This window comes from Sphaeramia orbicularis, chromosome 8 (genome assembly GCF_902148855.1).
Source record: "Sphaeramia orbicularis chromosome 8, fSphaOr1.1, whole genome shotgun sequence".
Lineage (NCBI taxonomy): Eukaryota > Metazoa > Chordata > Actinopteri > Kurtiformes > Apogonidae > Sphaeramia > Sphaeramia orbicularis.
Window position 1 is genome coordinate 29,998,674 of NC_043964.1, and position 21,215 is coordinate 30,019,888.

Genomic DNA, 21,215 nt, shown 5'->3' on the forward strand with positions numbered 1-21,215 from the left:
TCAGTTCAGCCTCTTGGCCAGGTCTCCCTCACAAAAAAGAACTAATCTCAAGGGACTTTGTGGTAAAATAAAGGCTGAATAAATCTCAGTCCATAGTCTCTCTGTAAACATTATGGATATTGGTCTTGGATCTCTGGATACTGGTCATTTTTGTCCAGTGGGTCTTTAGCACACAACCACATACTGACCCAAACACAGTTTTTATTCATAATAAATACTGTACATGTAAAACATAAGTTTGATGAAGTACATAGGACATACATATGCAGAAGAACTAGCTGACATTGGCTACAATCAGCCAGACCTTGAATTCTGTGCAATCAATGTTATTTCAGTTGCGTTCAAGAGCTGACATCTGGTCATGGAGAGAAGTTAATTGTACAACTATAATGTAATATTTTACTGCTGCTATTCACCATGATCCAAGTTACTCTGTTACTGTCTTGTCTGTTTTGGCCCTGGAGCTAAACTGACTAATTTAAGAAAACAAAAATAAGTGACGCTCTCAACACTAAGTAAGACTGTGTTTCAGTCAAACAGGCTTTTGAGCTTCATCGGACAAGTAAGTGAGGTTTCTAATTGTAAATGGTGATGCTTGAGTCCATCATAAAACATGAAAAATGAGTGATGAGATCTGACCATAAATCACTATAATCAGATTCAACCAAATGCCATATATCACACTGTTAGATGAAGCAATAAAAAATCCATTATCAGCCTTTTTTTTTTTTGGATCTGCTCCAAAATCTAAGGGGATCGTCCTTGGCCCATGCCCTTACACTAAGTTTTTTCATAGCTCTGGAAATAGACAAAGTAAGGCCAGAAAAACATTAAAAATACCTGTATTGTGCAACATTTATGACTGCAGCATTTAACTCTAATAACTCCATACCATCTGGTTCACCTTTTTGGGATTAAATTCCTGCTAGAATACATCAGGAAAACCCATTGTTGGCTGTCTGTCTTTACTCCGATCACTGTATGAAGTCTGTATAATATTGATCATATTCACTAGGTGTAGTAAAAAGATGTATTACATGCATTAGATGTTGTAAAAAGCTACTGTTAACTGAAAATTGTGAGAAAAAGAAGCAGTTGATTATATTATGTCTGTAGTACCTGGGGAAAAAATATCTCAGTCTAAGAAATGAACCGATACATTTACATAATAAGGTCTTATAAGGTCATAATTGGCCATTTACAATGAATTTATATGTATGTTATCTTCTGATGATGTCAATAAACTCATTTACTCTTTATATACTATGATATGTTCTTGTAGAACCCATTATTTCTGCTATAACCTTTGTAGCTCTATTTTATTTAGCCCAGTTAACTGGATTTATAGGTCTTGTTTTCTGTCTGGGGCTTGAAATAGATGGGATACTTATTTACCTAGATGGCTATGTTACATTAAATATAACGCTGGAAATAAATCCCCAGGCAGTATGAAAGTGCAGAGGCTGTAAAAGCTGATATAGACTGAATATTATGAACATACTGTGATAAGAAGATATGCAGCTTCTATAGCATATATATTAGTTCTAATCCCAAGATACTCTGGGTTAACTGTGTATCTGAATTCTGAATGAATCCATTGGAAAAAAAAATTACAATGCTATATGTGAAAACAGGAATACAATTGTACCATTATGTATTTTTGGCCAGTGTATTTCAAAGTGCATCTGTTAAAAGATTAAACCAAACAGAGCAGTTCTGTTTTTTATACTTTATTTAGTATACACAGTATCCGTCATACCACAATTAACAGAGGAACAAGAAGAATCAGGATAACAAAAGCTGGGGCAGTGAAAGGAAACATTACAAACATCCCTGTGGCTCTATAATTCGATGGCCAAAAAACAAAACCTCCTATCCGCAAATTTTTAGATTTTGAGTTTTCACATTAAATGGTGAGAACAAGGATGATATTGTTAACACATAATATAGAAAGAGTCTGAGAACAGTATAATATGCTTGGATATCTTTAACAAAGACCATACTATAATAAAACTAAGCTTTTTTTTTTTGTTTCCTGAAAAAAGTGATGTTTTCAGATAGGAGGTTTTGTATTCTGGCCATCGAATTGTAGCCTGTAGTGGTACTGTACCCTGACTGGCCAAACATTGAATTATCTCTGTCATGGGTCCAAAGTTTGTCCTCTCTATTTCAATACAGATTCTCAATGTGAGACATGTAAACATTCGATTTTTCTCTTAACCTTAAAAATCTCATTTTGGTCCAGATGTGACAGTTGTAGCATCATTCTACATGTGAAGGTTAAACAATTCAGGGGATAACTAGTCTTTCTAAATTTGGCAGTTTTATGAAGCGTCACTGTTTGTAGCTTTGTGTGCCTCATGAGTAGCCTGGTAATCTCTAAAAACAAAAAAAAAAGACTCAGTTTGGCACCAGTGAACAAATAGCCAACAGAAGCATTTTACATATTTTTTTGACAGTTAATAATTCAGCTTTTTTTTTTTTTTTTTAGCCAAACAGGACTTAAACTGGGTGAGCTACATGACAGCGAGTAGGAAGAGATGAAGAGCAGAAAAGCACACAACGCTCGCCGGACGGGTTTGCCTCATCCCACTACAACAAAGTGGGAAACTCCATGCTCCACACTAGGGGGATCTGTGTATCATGCAAAGGTCTTTCTCATGCTTAGATCAGGCCTGGCCTCACGCATGCACACGATATACGCATAGAAGAAAAGACACGTTTCAGCCACAGACCGCTGGGAAATCCTCAGTTGGTTTTGAGTTCGGTTTGTTACAGAAGGAGTGAGCCCTGAGAAGACCAAGGCAAAAGGGCATCGATCACATTACACACAGGTGGTGCTGCATATTCTCTATGACACAGAGTAGTAGAAAACAAAGGGTAAATAGTGGAAATACATATAACAAGGTTTGCTGATACCAAAGCTACCAAAGATTCAGCCAAACATAATGTCTCTTTTTGGGGAAATCTAAACATAGAAATGTCCAAACTGTCTAAGGTAGTAAAAGCACATTCAGTTCATTGTATAAAATCTGCAAGTAACTTCTCTTTTCTATTTACAAAACGGTTGACATACTGTAGAGGGTAAACATCTGTCTGGACATAAAAGTTTCAATAAGCGGAACGTAAAACAGGAACAGAACCCTTTTCCCTCGGCAATTAGAAAGAAGTGATAAACTTTTCAGAATAAGACTCTTCAAAACATACAACAAGTATATATTAACATAGTTTATATCATAATACTAAACTTTACATTGATACCAGACATGTACTGCATCCTAGAGTCTACTGCTCATACAGAGTCAGAAAATAAGCATGCAACAGAGAACTGCTTTGTGCATATGGAAATAGCATCTTTATAGTTGAATCAAAACACAATCTCTTTGATCCACAGTTTTCTGACCCTATATACTTGTATTTACTCTGCATCCACCCACCGTACGCAACATACACTGCAGTGAAAAGGCCAAGACAGGCTGTTACCGCAAGCAATATGTGCTTCTGTAGCTCTGTGTAAGACAAGACATCCTGATATAGAAACGGTCCCATTTGGGGTTTGCACTGTGTTGCTTGGAAAGACGACTCAAGCCAAGATAGAGGGAAACATTACAAGGACAAAAGAACCGCAAAACAGATGCTTTCTTCCACTTCTACTTTGGCACTCATGTGACGGTGTACTACTTGTTTTTTTTTTTCGTGTAGAAATATAATATACAGGTGTAGCAGTTCAGAAGTAGACAAAGCCGGGACAGAGCAGAAAAACACGTTCTGTTCTCATCATGCATTGCAGCTTGTTGCGTAGTAAGAAGGGGGAACATGAGAGGGATGAGAAAGAGTGTTTAAACATCTTTACACTGATACCTAATGAGATAATAACTGATAAACATAATTGCACAGAGCAGGAAAAAGGCTGCAGGTTTGAAGAGGTGACGATACAGATTCAGATTAAAGAAAATAACATGAGATGTATGAGCTGTGTGAGGGGAAAAAATACTCAAATATTGATGTTGTGTATGTTTTCTCTGGCTGTAGTGTTCAGATTGTGCTCACACACCCACAAAAATGTTTAACATTGCTGTCAATCATCTCTGTACATAAATATAGATAAGTGGTTAAGTGAACAATGTAGAGGATGGACGTTGATTTGGAAGGATCCTATTTTCAATGACAATCCAAGCTGTTTTTTCTTCCTCTGCCTCCCTGCTCTCTCCTCATACCACACTGTGCTGCGATGGAGGGACGAACTGAGGGTTGATGTAGGAGAAGCCAGCAAATTCGTTCTGGTCGATGTTGGCGATCACAAGCTGGTCTGGAGGGGTCAGCACAGGCTGGGTACGCGTGAAGAACTTGTCAAAGTTTTCCGCCCCTTTGCCACACTGAAAAAGATCAGACAGATATTAGATATAGAGAAAATGATCAATCTGAATTTTGATCTCTGGACTATAAAGACTTCAGAGTGTAATTTAAGTTAATAGACACACAGCAGATAAAAAGGCTTTTTCATCATGAGGCTTTTATTAGAAAGCCTCTCTACAGTCCCAGAGGGAAGGTGGTGCAGGGAAATGTCGAACCCCAGTGTGTAGCTGGGCAGAAGTTGTAATTAGATTAGGAGCTAACCCTAAGCATCAGCAGTAGAGGTCATCAGCATCAGTGTGCTGCGTTGCTCTGGGCTGTCATGTGTCTCAAGCAGCTGAATATGTATGGATGTTTAAGTGTGCCATGCAAGCAGCATCAGCAGAGTCACGACACTTTCACAAGCAAACAAGACACGTTTCTTCGGAAGTAAGAAGTAGACTAATGCAAAGCAAAAGTGTGATTTCAGTGGAATTTTCTTCTTTTTGTGACGTATTATCTCGAGAGACGCATCAGCATTTTCAGGTGCTCTGCAATTTTACACAAACCAAGCCATAAAGTGTCAGATGGATCTTTTGCCTGCGAGTCCCTCCAGACCCATCAGTGACGCAGTATATGAGCTCACACCACACAAAGCACTCAGAACGGATGGATCCACATTTAGCTATGTTGTCCTCCCCCCTCTGTGAATGAGACGGATACTTCCGCTATGTAACCCTGCATTTACTGTGGCCCTTGTGTGTAAGAAAGGGAACTCTGCTCTCAGAGAGCTATTTTTAATCGGTAGTGGCAGCGCTAGTGTTGCTTCAGGCCCAACGGGCAGCGAGGGGACGGAGTACGCCGGGCTCAATAAACAGAAAAGGAGCATTTGTACTGACAGGAGGTGGTTTAGGTGTCAGAGGGGTGGGGGGTGCAGGTGTCAGTGGCAGATGAGCTGGTGGCTGCAGCTGGGATTCAGCCTCAAGCTCTGCTGGATGCACAAAAACCTTTACACTGACTGAAGACAAATGGGAACACAGACCAACAATGCATATGTACACAGGATTTATAGGAATTTATAGGAATTATTTAATGTAAATGTTTCTCATGTGCTCTGTTTGGTTATAGCATGGCTATTATACACACACACACACACACACACACACACACACACACACACACACACACATATATATATATATATATATATATATATATGCACAAGGAAGCCAAATTTCTACCTATGGTACACAAATACGACCAATAATTCTATTCTATTCTATTCTATATTGGACAACACTTTATATTATGGTCCCTGCAATAGACTTAGAATTGGCCTTTATTAGATGTTCAGTAAGCAATAGCATCAGAAATATATTTATTGGTAGATTCTGATAAATGTTTAGAGAGCTGAAGTGTTGCACCTTATTTTAGAAAAAAAGGCATTCATGCAAATTTTTGATCCTGTTTGACTTATATCACCATTTACAAATGATGTTAAGATAATTTGACAATATGTAATAATAAGATAATTTGGCAAGAAAGTTGTCATTTTTTGTAAAACCAGCGAAGTATCAGTCATTGAACAACTGTCATTTGTAAGTCTTTCTTCACAGATATTCAAATCTTTTAATAGTTTTTCCCATTGCACCTGAAGAACAGGGTTCAAATATGCAGAGATGATGTTCTTTAGATGTTGGTGACATGATTAATGTGAGATGAGAGATACAGTTTGATGATGAAAGATACCATTTCCCCCAAAAAACTAGCTGTTTCTTTACGATCTTTACAACAAACTGGGACTTTCTCAACATTTAAGTTTTTTCCATTCAACAGACCTAAAAGTAGAACAGTAACCTATTAAAACATGTATATAAAGGTTAATTTTCTTGTCAGTGTCCTTGACCATGGTACTGATGAACATCTGGATTTGGTCCCCTAAATGTGCTATGTGCTAATGTTAGGTACAGATTGTGTATCAGGATGGGTATTTTATTTACTTATTCATTAGTTTATTTGGCAGGGACAGTCCATTTTAATGAACATCTATTTTGAGAAAACATAACATGTAAATATGTTGGACTAAAAGCTAAAATGCTAAACACATTAAAAGGTTAAAAGTTAAAAATGAATGAAGGCCAATAAAGGTAGAATGCAGAGACTTTCCCTGTGGGCATAATGAAGACCGTTAACCTTTAACATTAGCCTTTAATAACGTCTTACTTATTAGCTGAAGCTTATTAGAAACCTTTTTTTTTTCTAGACGTGGACTGCAGAGCTATATGTCACAGCATCACTCACCACTTTAGGTTTAAATGGCGGTTGGATCTCTCTGGAGGCCAGGCGATCCCAGTCGATGCGTCTGAAGAAGGCCTGCTCCTTGATGTCCCTCTCACCTTCTGGGCCACAGCCGAGACGCTTGGACGGGTGCTTGGTCATCAGCTGGTGAGAAAAAAAACCCAACAACATTAATGTGAAGCAAAGAGGAATGGACAAGGAAATGAATGTAGAGCAGACACTGCACTGATGATCACCTTTTATCTTTGCTCCTTGCCTGCATCAAATTACATGATCACATCAAAGACATTAAGCAGTGAGTGACATTAATACTGTTTTCACTCAACATGCTTTAAAATAGATACAGGAAATTGCGCTGCCAGTTTCTGACGCAGCAGCCACTTCATTTTCACCTTGAATCTATTTCTTTTTTTTTTTTGCAAATGAGATCTGAAGCAAACAATTAGAACTGAGGACAGTCTCTTTTGTTGCTTCCTCTGAGAGACAATGAATGCAAATTTTTTCAGCATTGCAGCTACAGGGTGTAATATCATAACAAACAGGTGGTGTCAGGCACAACAAACCCCGCCCCTCGCACTTATTGTAGCTTAAGGGGTATTGTTTTTGGTTCAGTTTGTTTGTTTGTTAGCACTCTAGCAGCAAAACTATTGGTTGAATTCATACCACATTTGGTTTATAGATTGCCAGTGACCCAGAATAGATGTCACTACATTTTGGGAAAAGTAGGTCAAAGTTTACATTTTTTATGAATTTTTTTTTTAAATCTTTTTTTTTCCCCATATACTTATAATGGGCAAAATCTAACATGTCTGTAGCAGCAAAACTATTGGTTGAATTCATACCAAACTGACTTTATAGATTGACAGTGACCCAGAATGAATCTCATTACTTTTTGGGAACAGTAGGTCAAAGTTCAAATTTTTTTATGAATTTTCAAAATCTTCCCATTTACGTATAATAGGCGAAATATGTGTGAGGGGTGGGGTTTGTTGTGCCTGACACCACTTGTTTGTTATGATATTACACACTGTAGTCGCAATGCTGAAAAAATTACATTCATTGTCTCTCAAAGGCAGCAACAAAAGAGACTGTCCTCAGTTTTGTATTCTTATAGACATAGACAGCATAGACACATTTCTGCCATTATAAGTGAATGGGAATTAAAAAAAGACTAAAAATGCATACAATTTTGAACTTTGACCTACTTTTCCCAAAATGTAATCACATCTATTCTGGGTCAGTGGCAATCTATAAACCCAATTTGGTATGAATTCAACCAACAGTTTTGCTGCTAAAGTGTTAACAAACAAACAAAGAAACAAACCGAACCAAAAACAGTCCCTTACTTCCCCGTTGGGGGGGTGGGGTAATGAAGGCAGATGTGTTATTAAATGACTAGATTGGACTATGGTTGAATCTTAATTGAATAATCTCTGGTGTGAAAACTGAGTCTGAAAACTAATTTCCTTGTTGGTAAATAATAATAGACGGCTCAGATGCTACTTGCATGTGATAATGTCACAAATAGCCAGGTGGGAGAGAAGCATATGCATCCAAAAACAGGACTCTCTGTGGGAATATGACTCAGCTACTGTACCAGTCATGTTCATTTAACACTGTACAAAAGCAATATTAGCAGCTAATAAATACATCTTGTTAATATTCAACTTTAATTAAAAAAAGGTTTGTTGTTTGCTCTAATCTCAACACAATGGAAACCACAACTGAAATCATCAAATCCTTGTGCATTTTATTAACCCTTTCATGCACGAATTATGAGAACCTTAATCAAGATTTTTTTTCCTGAGTGTTTTTATTCTTCTTTAGGCATGAAAAAAAACAATGCAATTGAAAATGTTCTTATGAAAAATAAATAAATAAATAAATAAATAAACAAAAACTGTATAAAAAACAAAAAATAAAGTTAAAAAAAAGACATACTACTACTACTACTACTAATAAAAATGATCTTATGAACCTATTTTACAAGAAGTTGCAAAAATGTCCATTCAGCTGGACACCTTGCATTTAATTTTTGAAACGAGAAACATGTATTTACAGATAAACTGTATGAAAACTGGAGGGGGGGAGGTTGTGGTTCTGGGGGTGAGAGTATGCTAAGGGGAGATCTACACAATGTTACCAATTCATGTCAGAAAAGATTTGTAGTGTCTTAAAACTTTAATAAAGATATGTGCAAAAACAAACAAACAAACAAAAAAATCCATGAATAATATAAGAGATCAGCTGTAGAATAGCTGTCCACTGTAGTGACCTGTATACATGAAAGGGTTAAACTGTACTCACTCCTTTGCAGATGGACACAGCTTCTTTAGACATGGACTTCGGGTATGACACGTTGTGCTCCATGATCGATTGGAAGAGTTCATCTTCATCTTCACCATCAAACGGAGGCTGAAGAGGAAAACAAAAGTGATATGAGAGCTCAGATGTAACAATTAATATATAACAACAAATACTACAATTCAGACTGTGTTGTTAATGATATCTTATTTACTGGCCACGTATGGTCCATGGGTGGTAAATGTCAGTTTTGATGATGGTATTTACATTCAGCTCTGTGTGCTAGATTCACTTTCTTATAAGTGAAAAGCAAATATCATTTATTTTCAATCAGTACTGACTGAAAATATGTGGAACAAATAGCTCTGTTGCCTATGAGATGGAAATTCACAAGCTGTGTTTTGTTTATGTGTCTCTTAAGTTTATAATCAGAAGCAAACTGCTGTAAAGTGAAAGACAGTCTAATACTAAAGTTAACACACTTGGTGGAAATGTGTTTCCCCTTTGAACTGAAATGAAAAGACCACGTTATTGATCTTATGAATGCAATTTATTTATTTTTTTGTCATATTACACTGAAAACTATTAAGCCAGAGTTTTCTGTTATAACTGATGCTTCTCTCTTTTCTCATACAGTTATCATTTCCTTGCTGTTTTTACAAAATCCTGTTATTTTTTTTTTCTTGAAAACCCTAATGTATACAATTAAATACATGCACTAGATGGATAATCCACTAGGGGGAGGAATTCATTCACCAGAGGCCTTTCCAGTGACACTACAACATTGTCAGAAGCCAGAACTTTGCCAATTTTGAAAAGGAATTACCAATTTGTTGGACGTGTTTATGTTCTATTATGTTTTTGTTTATTCAAAAATAATAATATCTGAGCATTGAGACCGGATGTATCAAATATGATATAAAATTGAAAATCATACATAGAAATGGATATTTAAAAAAAATACATTTTTTGGTTGTTCAGAAGGACAAATAAAGGCTCCAGTTTCAAAGAACTGGAATTTTCTGTCAATGATTTAATGGTTCAGGCTTTACAGGGTTAAATACATGACCAATGACTAGATTCCATCATATGCAGCCTGACTATATCTCTACTGCTTCACGTCTTTACATCTCCATAACAACACAAAACGACATTAGATTCATCTCTCCTTATATTTTTCGGGACCAAGAGAGAGAGCTGCAGAAGGAGGTTGAATATTTTCCAGTTCTGCAATTTTTTTCTGCAATGATTTTAGTTCCTGTAGCTTTAATTCTCCACTTTTATGACATGCAGATGAATACACAAGATCCTGTATAAACATCCTGTGTGAATGTGAAAAGTGATAAAACATCTTTACAGACCAGGTGTTGTAAAAGACCACATTTACCTGTCCTGCCAACATCTCATACAGAAGAACTCCATAAGCCCACCAATCCACAGATTTCCCATAGGGCTGGTATGCTATAATCTGAAAATAATAAAAAAAATAAAAGATTAAAAACTCATTATACATGGACACTATAACACCTGCAGACAGATTATGTATGTTTATGAAACCCTTCAGTGAGTAAGGACTCACATTTGTACTCCATTCTGCCATTACTATTGTATTATTCAAGGCAGAGACGAATACTGCAGTGTTACACAACCCACCGTAAAGAGAATGTGTGGAGCAGCACATAAAGACATACCTCTCCGATCTGAACTCTAGCAATATCAGCCACCCTTAAACACAGCTATTTTGAGCTCCTACAACAAAAGCGCTTTCTCCTACCAGCCAATTTACCATCCTTCTCCTCCCTCCCACACACAGTCGCACAGATACACACATATACACACATATACAATAATAATCATCATTCAGACGCACCAGCAAAGAGCTAAATCACAGCTGCACTTGCCTTGAAAAAATACAAAAATGCAGCAATTTCAGCAGTTAGATGCCTGACTACTGACATACACTTAATCAGAAAATACAGATTTAGATCATAGCGGAACTTAATAAAACTGATCTCCTGCATAAATTTCCTGCTTTTGCTATATCATGAAATACACACAGAAGAGATGGATGTTGAAGTTAATAAAAAGCTACAGTTAAGGTAAAAAAATATTATGTGCCCATATTAACATGATTCATGTAGCTTTACAGAGAACGTTCAAAGTAAAGTAAAGGCCTACATTTGATATATTTTGGATTAAAAAGAAAACACTGCTATATTACACATGTATTATTGAAAATTGAGGTGGTGAAAATGAAAAGCAAACGGTAATTTTCTCTTTCAAATCACACCATCGGATTGAATGTGAAGGACTGTAATGACATAAGAAGGAAGGCTCTTCGTCATTACCATCTTCATCTCTAGCTTTGAGGTCTTTACCCAAAGAAAGCTCCATTCCACACTCCAGAATCCACTGGAAGCAGCTGTGTGGATGTTGTTTTTGTTGCTTTTCCACTATGAAATATGAATAGAGCAGGGAGCCATGACAAGCTAAAAGCTGAGATGACTTGTGAAATCATCATCATGTGTAAAGTAATTAACGATATGTGATTCAAGCATGAGTCTTGCTTTTAATATGCATTCTTCTAATATGAGCCGTGAAAAAGAAAGCATCACTTTTCAGACGCAAACATAGAGGAAACTAAAAGAAAATAGGAATTTTCTTTGAATTTCCTCTCAAAATTCAAAAACATAAAGGCATTTTTTTGTTTTGATGTTCAGAAGCTGCAGATTAAACAAATGTATTTTTCTTTTCACATTTGGAAAACAGAATTTAGTTTTAAACAGATGTTATTTGTACCTTTTTTAGGTCTAATACTATAAGATATTTATACCTGAATGCAAAGCATTCGGCGCTAACTCTTTCATTAACATGGTTAAAAATTGTGAAAGGCTGTATTTTATCCAAAACTGTGATCTTTTAACCTTAACCCTTACGTAATTTTGGTACCTAAATAATAAAAAATCAATTAAATACTAGAAAAAGAAACTGAAAACTTCATTCTAAATGCAGGAATCAAACCAAAGTTTCCCATGTGAGGTTAAGAAACATTTACATTTACCCACAGTTCTGTTGGGTCAGTGGAGGCTTATATCAAAGTGTTTGGCTGTTAATATCACAATAATGCAGTATTATTACTCAAATAAAAGATAGCTTACTCCTTTATTAAATGCTTTTTCTTAATATATTTTCCTCCTTATAAATGTGAGCTCTCTGGGGATGTTTTGCTGCTTCAGGCAGAGCTTTGTTTAGATGCACCGGGTCATGAGGAAAGATGATTCTGCTGACATTTTGGAGGATAATATAAAGAAGTGTGTTGCCAACCCGGCTTAAGGTCACCACTGGGTCATCCAAGATGTGTTTACATCCAGCTAAATTTTTCAAGGTCCTGAAGTTTCCCTCACAAAGCCAGATCTACATCCTATAGATAAACTGTAACAGGAGCTGAAGGTTATGTTCTATATGCTTGAGAAAACATGCCATTTGAATGAGCCGGAGCAATTTCCACTTTGAGGAATAGGCTAAGATCCCTCAAGAGAAACGTGCTGACCTATAGAAATATTAGAACGTTTATAGTCAGAAAGGTTATACTAGTAGGGATGGGAATCGAGAACCAGCTCCCAGTAGCTCAGTTCCTTGGAATCATTTGCCTGCCTGCTTAACGGTCCTGCTTATCGATTCTGCCTTCATTGCACATGCGTGATGATGTCACACGTGCGCTGCATTGTTTTGGTTTAGAACATAGCCAACATAGTATTGAAGCAGAAATGCTCCAAAGTATGGCTATATTTCACGCGAAAAGATGACATCAGGGCCACTTGTAACACTTGCAAAACTTCCATTTCTCCAAAGGGGGGAAATACCTGCAATATGCTACAACATTTGTCCACATAGCATGCGATTCATTTGCAGGAATGTAACATGTTTGATACGCTACTTAGCAACGCTTGTGAATCTAGCGGCAGAGCAAACACCAGGGCGTCATCTGTTATTAGTGCCAAAGGTTTGGTCTAAGGTTACATCACACATCATTTGTGCATACTGTATATGTTATATTTTCTGTGCAGAGAGGAAAATATAGAAGACAGTTAATGCAAACAAACCCTTTTGAACTCTTTTATTCCCTCACCCAATGAGAATCGATAAGAGAATTGATAAGGAATCGGATCGATAAGCAAAATCGATAATGGAATTGGAATCGTTAAATTCTTATCAATTCCCATCCCTATATACTAGTGACTAACAGAGGCTGGTCATTTCAACCCAACATATCACAAAACTACTTCCATCAGATTTTGTGAGCTTTTGTCTTTTCTTTTTTGACAGTAATTATTTCATAAAGACAATCACTCATTGTCTAAGGAAATGTTAATGGTTTTGTCCAGTTTCATAAAAGGGGGCTGAACTAAATTTCATTACAATTAAGTGAAATACATGATTTACTTCAATATAGGAGGTGATCTGCTTGTAGCATCCTTCCCCAAACCAACAGACAGGTTTCCCTCACCCCCCACCACTGTGACATGGTAGTCCCTCATGAGTCAGTACGACAGATGGGTCTCCACGCACATATAAACATACACCCAAACACTGAGTCACTATCCAACATCCACTTCATCCTCTTTCGATATATGAACACAAACTACTGCCTTAATACAAATGTAAATCCTTAATGCGATACAAGACCACCTCACCTCTGGTGCGATGTAGTCCGGGGTGCCGCAGAAGGTGCGTGTGGTCATGCCTTCATACATGTTTTCTTTACACATTCCAAAGTCGGCTATCTTAATGTGGCCTTCAGAGTCCAGCATGACGTTGTCAAGCTTCAAATCCCTGGAGTGACACAGACAGATTTTGTGTGTATACATTTTTATGCCTACGTTCATGACCATCTGTGATATTTCTTCAGTCCTATAGTCTGTATTCACACAGCGACCATTTTCCTCTAATGCTTGTGGTGTGAAGCTTGAATACTGTTATTAAAAAGATTTCCATTTTGTATGTTTTTGTATGTTCAAGTCATACAAATGTAGAAATATAACAAATCTCTATGACTTTGGTGGGTATTGAAAATGTGGAGCGATATCAGACCATATTTCCAACTGTCCAGGTAAGCATAATGGGTTAAAACTGTGAATACTGTTCATAGAACTGTGGGAACATAAGACTGTGGAAACATAAGGCTGTAAGAACCTAGAGCTTTGGGAACATAGGGCTGAGTAAACATAGATCTGTAGGAAAATAGGGCTGTGGGAACATACAGCTGTGGGAACCTAGCTCTATAGGAACATAGATCTGTGGGAACATAGGACTGTAGAAACATAGATCTGTGGGAACATAGGACTGTAGGAACATAGATCTATGAGAACGTAAGGCTATGGGAACATAGATCTGTGGGAACATAGGACTGTAGAAACATAGATCTAAGGGAACGTAAGGCTGTGGGAACATAGATCTGTGGGAACATAGATCTGTGGGAACGTAGGGCTGTGGGAACATAGGGTTCTCGGAATTGGTTTCAAGAATGGAACCAACTTCACGCTCCCATAGGGCTGTGGGAACATAAGGCTGTGGGAACAAAGTTGAGGGAACATAGACATGCTCCTGGTGAATGCTAACTTTAGCATTAACTGTTTCAAATATGTTGTTTTATTCTGAAATATTGAGTGATATCCATTCAGATTTTCTCTCTCCAATGTCTTTTCAGTTGTTGAGCAATAGCACAGTGGTGAAAAAATAATATTTTGTCAATTCCCTATACAAAAGTTTTTTTTTTAAATCATAATTCTTTTGTTAACAATATATTGAGCTTCCCACCCTGAATATTAACATCATATGAAAATGGCCACATACCTAAAAAAGAAAAAAAAAAAAAGTTGTTCTGCATCTTTGACACCTGTCTGCACTGTTTATCTGTTGGCTATACACAGTGCATGCTGGGAAACAAACAGTATTTTCTTGGCCTGAAATCATATTGCCTCATTTATTGCCTGTGCTTTTTTGGATCTAAGTGCCTCTGCTTGTATGTCATGTTACAGTCCCTCATTTTCTGTCACTTCTATTTCCTCCCTATTCACTGCTTCTGGCAGTCATATCTGCTGCAAAACAGAGTCAGGATGCCAAACTTTAGGCTGGTGAGATGTGAAGACTGGATGCAAGTGTTCTGCTCCAGTAGCTACTAGAAAGGAAAGGGGCGACCTTAGTCTGTGTCAAGCATTCCTATTTTTGGTTTAGCATCAGACTGATTAGCATGTATTTAATATTAACCCCCTTCCATCGACTGTCCTCTGCAGCTCAAATACAGACTAGTAAGGTTACATCTGCATGTTCATTTTAATTTTTCTCTCTCAATCATTCTTTGTTTGGGAACCTTTGCATGAACCTTCCTTTGTCTAATTTTTCAGTCTCTCTGTATTATTTGCCTATTTTCATGTAGCTCTGTCTATATCTTCCAGATTCATTTTGCCTGTTACCTGCTTTACTCTTTCCTATAGGTATGTATTAATCTACAGTATATACTTAATATTCATCTGTCATCGTGGGTGAATATATTTAAATAAGCTGAATTAGACTGTATTTACCTAAAAACAGGCATGTACTTAATGCCATGTCATTTGTTGACCTGTTCCTTTTGAGGTGAATGTGGTGCTTCATTAAATCTGAGTCAGAGTCTGGTTCACTTACCTGTAGATGATTCCCTTTCGATGCAGGAAAAACAGACCAACAGCGATCTCTGCAGCATAGAATCTGCACAGGAAAACAGACAAATTAGGTGAGCAAAATTTAATTTCTATCTCAAATTGTGCAACTGTACAGAGAAAAATAAATAAATAAATGAGGGCGCCGACTGCAAGGGTATATCCCCGAAATCCTCCCAATCCTTTTTTATATATAAATCTATCCAAGATAATTGTTAGACAATCGATATGAACTCAGTCTGAGCTACAGCAACCTGATAGTGGCAGAATAATGGTCAGAGAACCATTTTTTCCCTGCAAAACTCCACCTAGTGAATGAAAATGACTTCATATGATCTCTGGATGGTAGCGAGAAAATCGACATTTGCAAGACGATCAATATGAACCAAATTTTATCTGAATCAGCCTATTATTGCTTGATTTATCTCTAAAAAACTGATTTTCAACTAAAGCACCCCTATTTTAATGGCTTATAATACTCATAGAGAAGCTGAAATCGATAGGGTTCTTCCACTAGGGGTCCTCTATGTTGATTTTCAAGGGAGAAGAAATCCAACCAAATCTGTCCTAGTTTTTGCGTTCACATGAACGATATCCAGCAGTGGTGGTGTTGTGCCAAGGTACCTATTCCCACTTAGAATTGTTTCCCCTGGCCGCGGGAGCATAATTTTGACTTTTTATCTCACAATTATGACTTACCATGGGGATTTTTTTTCAGTGGCGGAAGCAGGCTTCTATACATAGGAAGCACCACTGAAAAAAAATATCTGCATGGTAAGTCATAATTATGAGATAAAAAGTCATAATTATGAGATAAAATGTTATAATTATGAGATAAAATGTCATAATTATGAGATTAAAAAGTCAAAATCATGAGATAAAAAAAATCTAAATTATTAGATAAGAAAGCCATAATTATGATCTTAAAAAGTCATAATTATGAGATCAAAATTATAAGATAAAAGTCATAACTATGAGATAAAAGTTGAAATTATGAGATAAAAAGTCAATTTTATGAGATTAAAAAGTTGAAATCAGGAGATAAAAACTGAAAATTATGACATAAGAAAGCCATAATCATGAGATTAAAAAGTCACAATCATGAGATAAATTGAGATTATGACATAAAAAGTCATAATCATAGATAAAAAGTAATAATTATGAGCGAAAAAGTAAAAATTATGAGATAAAAAGTCGAAATTATGAGCTAAAAACTCAAAATTATGCTCCAGCCAGCTGAAACAATTCTGAGGGGGCATATGTACAACACAACAGCGGATCCGGGGGCGGCGGTTGGGGTAAAACGATCCGTGTACAAAACTCGATTTAGGGGTATAATAAAGAAAAGTCTTCCGATTGCTCAGTCTGTGGCATCTCACCTTACATTTATTTGTAAGGTTGTTATATATCAACCGATATTGTTGTTTTTTTCCTTTCTGGCTCAATATTATCTCTCATTCTCAACTTTAGTCAATACCGATAGTTGGGAACATGTCATATCTCTGTTTGTCTCTACTTTGGATAAAGAACTGGAGCACCCAAACTACAGGCGTGGTTCATGTAATGCACAGGTGTCAAACTCCAGTCCTCGAGGGCCGGTATCCTGCATGTTTTAGATGTTTCCCTCTTCCAGCACACCTGACGGTCGTTATCAGGCTTCTGCAGAGTTGGATGATATGCTCATCATTTGAATCAGGTGTGTTGGAAGAGGGAAACATCTAAAACATGCATGCCCTTGAGGATCTGAGTTTGACACCCCTGATGTAATGCATTTTTAACCCTTTCATGTATAGTGGTCACTACAGTGGACAGTTATTCTGCAGCTGTTCTCTTATATATTCATGGGTTTTGTTGTTTTAGTTCCAAATCAGCCTACACAGTGGACGCCTATGCACCATCCCATACACTGCAATTCATGCCATTACTGTAACTTTCCTGTTCTTGATAAACCTGATCTGCAGTAGGGTCAAAACATGGTATTTGAAATCTCTCTGATGGGACAATTTAGAGACAATTTGACAGATTAGTGTTGCTAAATGACCCACATTTTTACTTTTAAATTAGCATTTTCCTTTAGTAGGACCATAAGGGATTATCCAAAACAAAAAGCTACTTTATACTGAAATAAATGTTGGAATGGCAATCAATCAAAGTTTGCTCTCTGACGGACATTGCTGTTTTGACCCAGTAACATATTTGAGTGTAATTCAATTACTAATTGTTATTAGACTGTAATTAACAGTTTTCTTACACAAAATGTTTTTTTTTTTGCAAATTATCTCCATGAAGTGAGTAATCACTAGTATTAGAGTATTTTACAATGTGAGAAAACATCAGATTAGCTGCAAGAAAAATGTTTTTATTTCATAGTTTTCACATAGTATATCACTTTCTGATGATGGGTTTTAAATACATGGTTCTTTGCTTCAAAACTTAAACACATGGTGTCCAGCTGAGTGGACATTTTTGTAACTCCATGAAAAATAGGTTCATTGAAAAAATTTCAATTGCATTGTTTTTTTTCATGCCTAAAGAGGTATAAAAACATTCAGGAAAAAATCTTGACTAAGGTTCTCATAATTCATGCATGAAAGGGTTAATGTAACAGAAGATTTTATGCTTTGGCTTCACAGAAAATAATTTTCCTTGTCAAAACGACTGATTTATTGGTAGGTTTGGTGTTTTTTCTAGTATCTCCAGTTCTGTGTTTTAAGCTGCTGCAGGATAAATTGTGTGGATAAATAGCTGTCCTTACACTGCCTGTGGTTCCTTGAACTTGCCCATACGCTGGATATGATACATGAGGTCTCCTCCGTTGATGTACTCCATCACAAAGTAGAGTCGATCCTACAAAAAGCAGCAGGTTATTATCCAATAAGCTCTACACAACAACACACAAACATGGCTACAGTGTGTGCAGTGTCATTGTAAATATTTAGAAAACACAGTCTATAATCTATTCTTTTCCTATTAGGGTCATATCTTCTCATACATATTGTAAATCAGACCGGATTTATCAGTAAATGCATTTTTTATTAAAGATTCTTTGAGTCACCCTGTGTGCGCACAGAGTTGACGTCACAGGCCTATTCATAAGACTTGGTATTCAAAGGTGGTTTCCACTCAGTATCAATTTTCTCTGCAGGAGCAAAGAAAGAGGAATATATTTAAGTAGCAAATGTAAAAGGTGCATAGCTCACGCACATATATCATTGACCAGACAGCCAAGAGGACGGAGAGAGGATCAGCGGTGCTCTTTTGATATCTTACAATATCAGAGTACTTTTGTGTGTGAGAGCAGTTCAGCAGCAGCTCTGGTTGACGTCATAAAAAGTCATGACTCCAGTGTATTCAGAAGAAGTACGTACCACAGTCTGGAAGCAGGAGTGCAGCTGTGTGAGGAAAGGTGGCTTGTCCCGCTGGGCCAACACCCTCTTCTCCACCATCGTACATTCAACATCATCATCCTGGATCACAACGTCTTTCTTCAGGATCTTGATGGCGTACAGCGACTCAGTTGATTTCATTTCTGCCAACATTACCTACATTTGGTGACACATATGTCACATTAAAAAAAAAAAGTCCCAGTGGCATCATTAGACATTCTTTATCAACGTCCAGCTTTGGGTGCTTACCTTTCCAAAGCTGCCTTTCCCCAACAGAGCCAGGAAGTTAAAGTCGCTGAGTCGGACCCTGTCCATGTTACCTGAAGGCAGGCTGAACCGCCGGTGGTCTGTTGGGGTGATCACTTTCTTACCGTGGCCCATCTTGGCTTTCTGTGGTGTTCAACACACGAACAGCACAAAAGGCATTAAAGCAGAGAACAGAACTGGGCTCCCACTGGTGATGATGTACATATACTGGTTAACAGGTCTGCACTCAAACACAGCAAGTCATGTCTTCATACAAACATATACATCTTCTTCCTGCGAACAACATATGATGCTTTTAACTTTCCTCTTGTGTTTTTTTTTTTTTAATTTTACCTTTATTTAACTAGGAAAACCTCATTGAAATTAAAAATCTCTTTTCCAAGAGTGTCCTGGCCAAGTGTTAGGGTGAGCATGACCCATTTTAGGTTTTAAATGCATAAATGGACCACATAAAATTTGTGTATGGCATCAAGGCTTTGTCAGGACCCTTTATTTCAACAAAATAATACAAAAAAAAAAAAAAAAAATCCCACTAAATTATGAAATGGTCTGGTTGAAATTTTGACCTTTGTGATGTTAGGGTCGGTTTCAACCCAGTTTTAAAAATAAGATTATAAAGCAATAATTAGAGCCAAAACTGAAATCATAAGTGCACTGTCAGCCGACACACTGACAGCCAGTGCCTCTAACAATCATGTGAGCTTTTGGGGGTTCTCATTTTGCCTTGTTATCCAGTATACCTGCACAAAAACAAAACAAGTAAAGACAGGCATTTCCAGACATGTGAGGTCAGTTCAGTATAGAGTTGGTGACTTGCAGAGTGCACATCGACAAAAAAAGGCCCAGAGGCTCACACCAAAAATCTTAAAACTAATATTTTCATGGATAAGGAAGCCTAACAAGGTAACCAAGAGATGAAAAACAAATTGGAAGATAGATAATTGTTTTTAGTGTATTTTACAGCTGATTTAAGATATGGGTCAAAACCGACCTGTTATCATAAGAGATAGTAACAGAAAGCTAACACAAGAGGAAGGTTAAAGAGACTGTAATTAAAATCAACACTGTGAGATGGTTCTGCAACTTGTTAATACAATATATTGTTACCACATACGGGATTTTCTGTTGCATTTTGTTGTTAAATGTAAATGTTGCTTTAAAATATATTATAATTTGCTACAAGGTATAGACTGATAATCCCTGAGTCATTGGAAACGAACACACAGCTCTGGAAAAAATTAAAAGACCACTACCTCATCTCCATTAAAAACCTCTAGAATGTGATGAGAAGGTAGATCCAGATTCAGATTCAGATTCAGACTGACTTTATTAATGCTGAGGGGAAAGTCATGATGACGATGATGAATGATGATCTCAAACCATCACATAAAGCTAGGATGTTCAGTTTCACCCCAGGAGCATGTGTGTGACAATGTATGTGACATGTGACAGTAATGTCCGCCACACCAAGATACATGGAAGAGATCATTATTGTGTTGAAACATCAGTGCTGAAAGTGAATATCAATTTGTTTTCTTTGCATTATATGAGTTAAAACCTTGTGGCTCAGGGGGTAAAACAGAACATCCACAAACTAGAAGGTTGGTGGTTCTACCTCTGACCCCAATCCACATGTTCAAGTGTCCTTGAGCAAGACACTGAACCCTAATTGTGTGTATTTGTGTGTGCAAACAGATGAATGTGCCATAATAAAGTGCTCTGATTAGCATTAAGCGCTGTAAGGAAAGCATGTCCATTGGTCAGTATTAATAATTATTACAATAAATCATTATTTCTTTCCATTTTAAAGCTGATTTTTGGTCACAACTAAAAGTTGAAGAAAACAGATTGTTATTTGTAGTGTAAAATTATTATATGAAACACAGAACAACACAAAAAGGCTGTAAAAGATGTAACAAAACGAAATGTA

At 37.0% G+C, this 21,215-nt stretch overlaps 1 protein-coding gene across 2 annotated transcripts in view; it reads right to left on the minus strand.

Annotated features, from left to right (window-relative positions):
- Nucleotides 1-2,447: 2,447 nt before the first annotated feature.
- prkcab (protein kinase C, alpha, b) overlaps nt 2,448-21,215 on the minus strand; it is a 179,167-nt gene continuing 160,399 nt past the window's right edge. For both annotated transcript variants that reach the window (XM_030141048.1, XM_030141049.1), the window contains 9 exons: nt 19,268-19,408; nt 19,001-19,174; nt 18,388-18,479; nt 15,619-15,681; nt 13,629-13,767; nt 10,322-10,402; nt 8,938-9,045; nt 6,634-6,774; nt 2,448-4,376 (listed from right to left, as the gene is read on the minus strand). In XM_030141048.1, the coding sequence (XP_029996908.1) occupies nt 4,212-4,376; nt 6,634-6,774; nt 8,938-9,045; nt 10,322-10,402; nt 13,629-13,767; nt 15,619-15,681; nt 18,388-18,479; nt 19,001-19,174; nt 19,268-19,408 (1,104 nt within the window). In that variant the 3' untranslated portion in view covers nt 2,448-4,211. The remainder of the gene's footprint in view (nt 4,377-6,633; nt 6,775-8,937; nt 9,046-10,321; nt 10,403-13,628; nt 13,768-15,618; nt 15,682-18,387; nt 18,480-19,000; nt 19,175-19,267; nt 19,409-21,215) is intronic.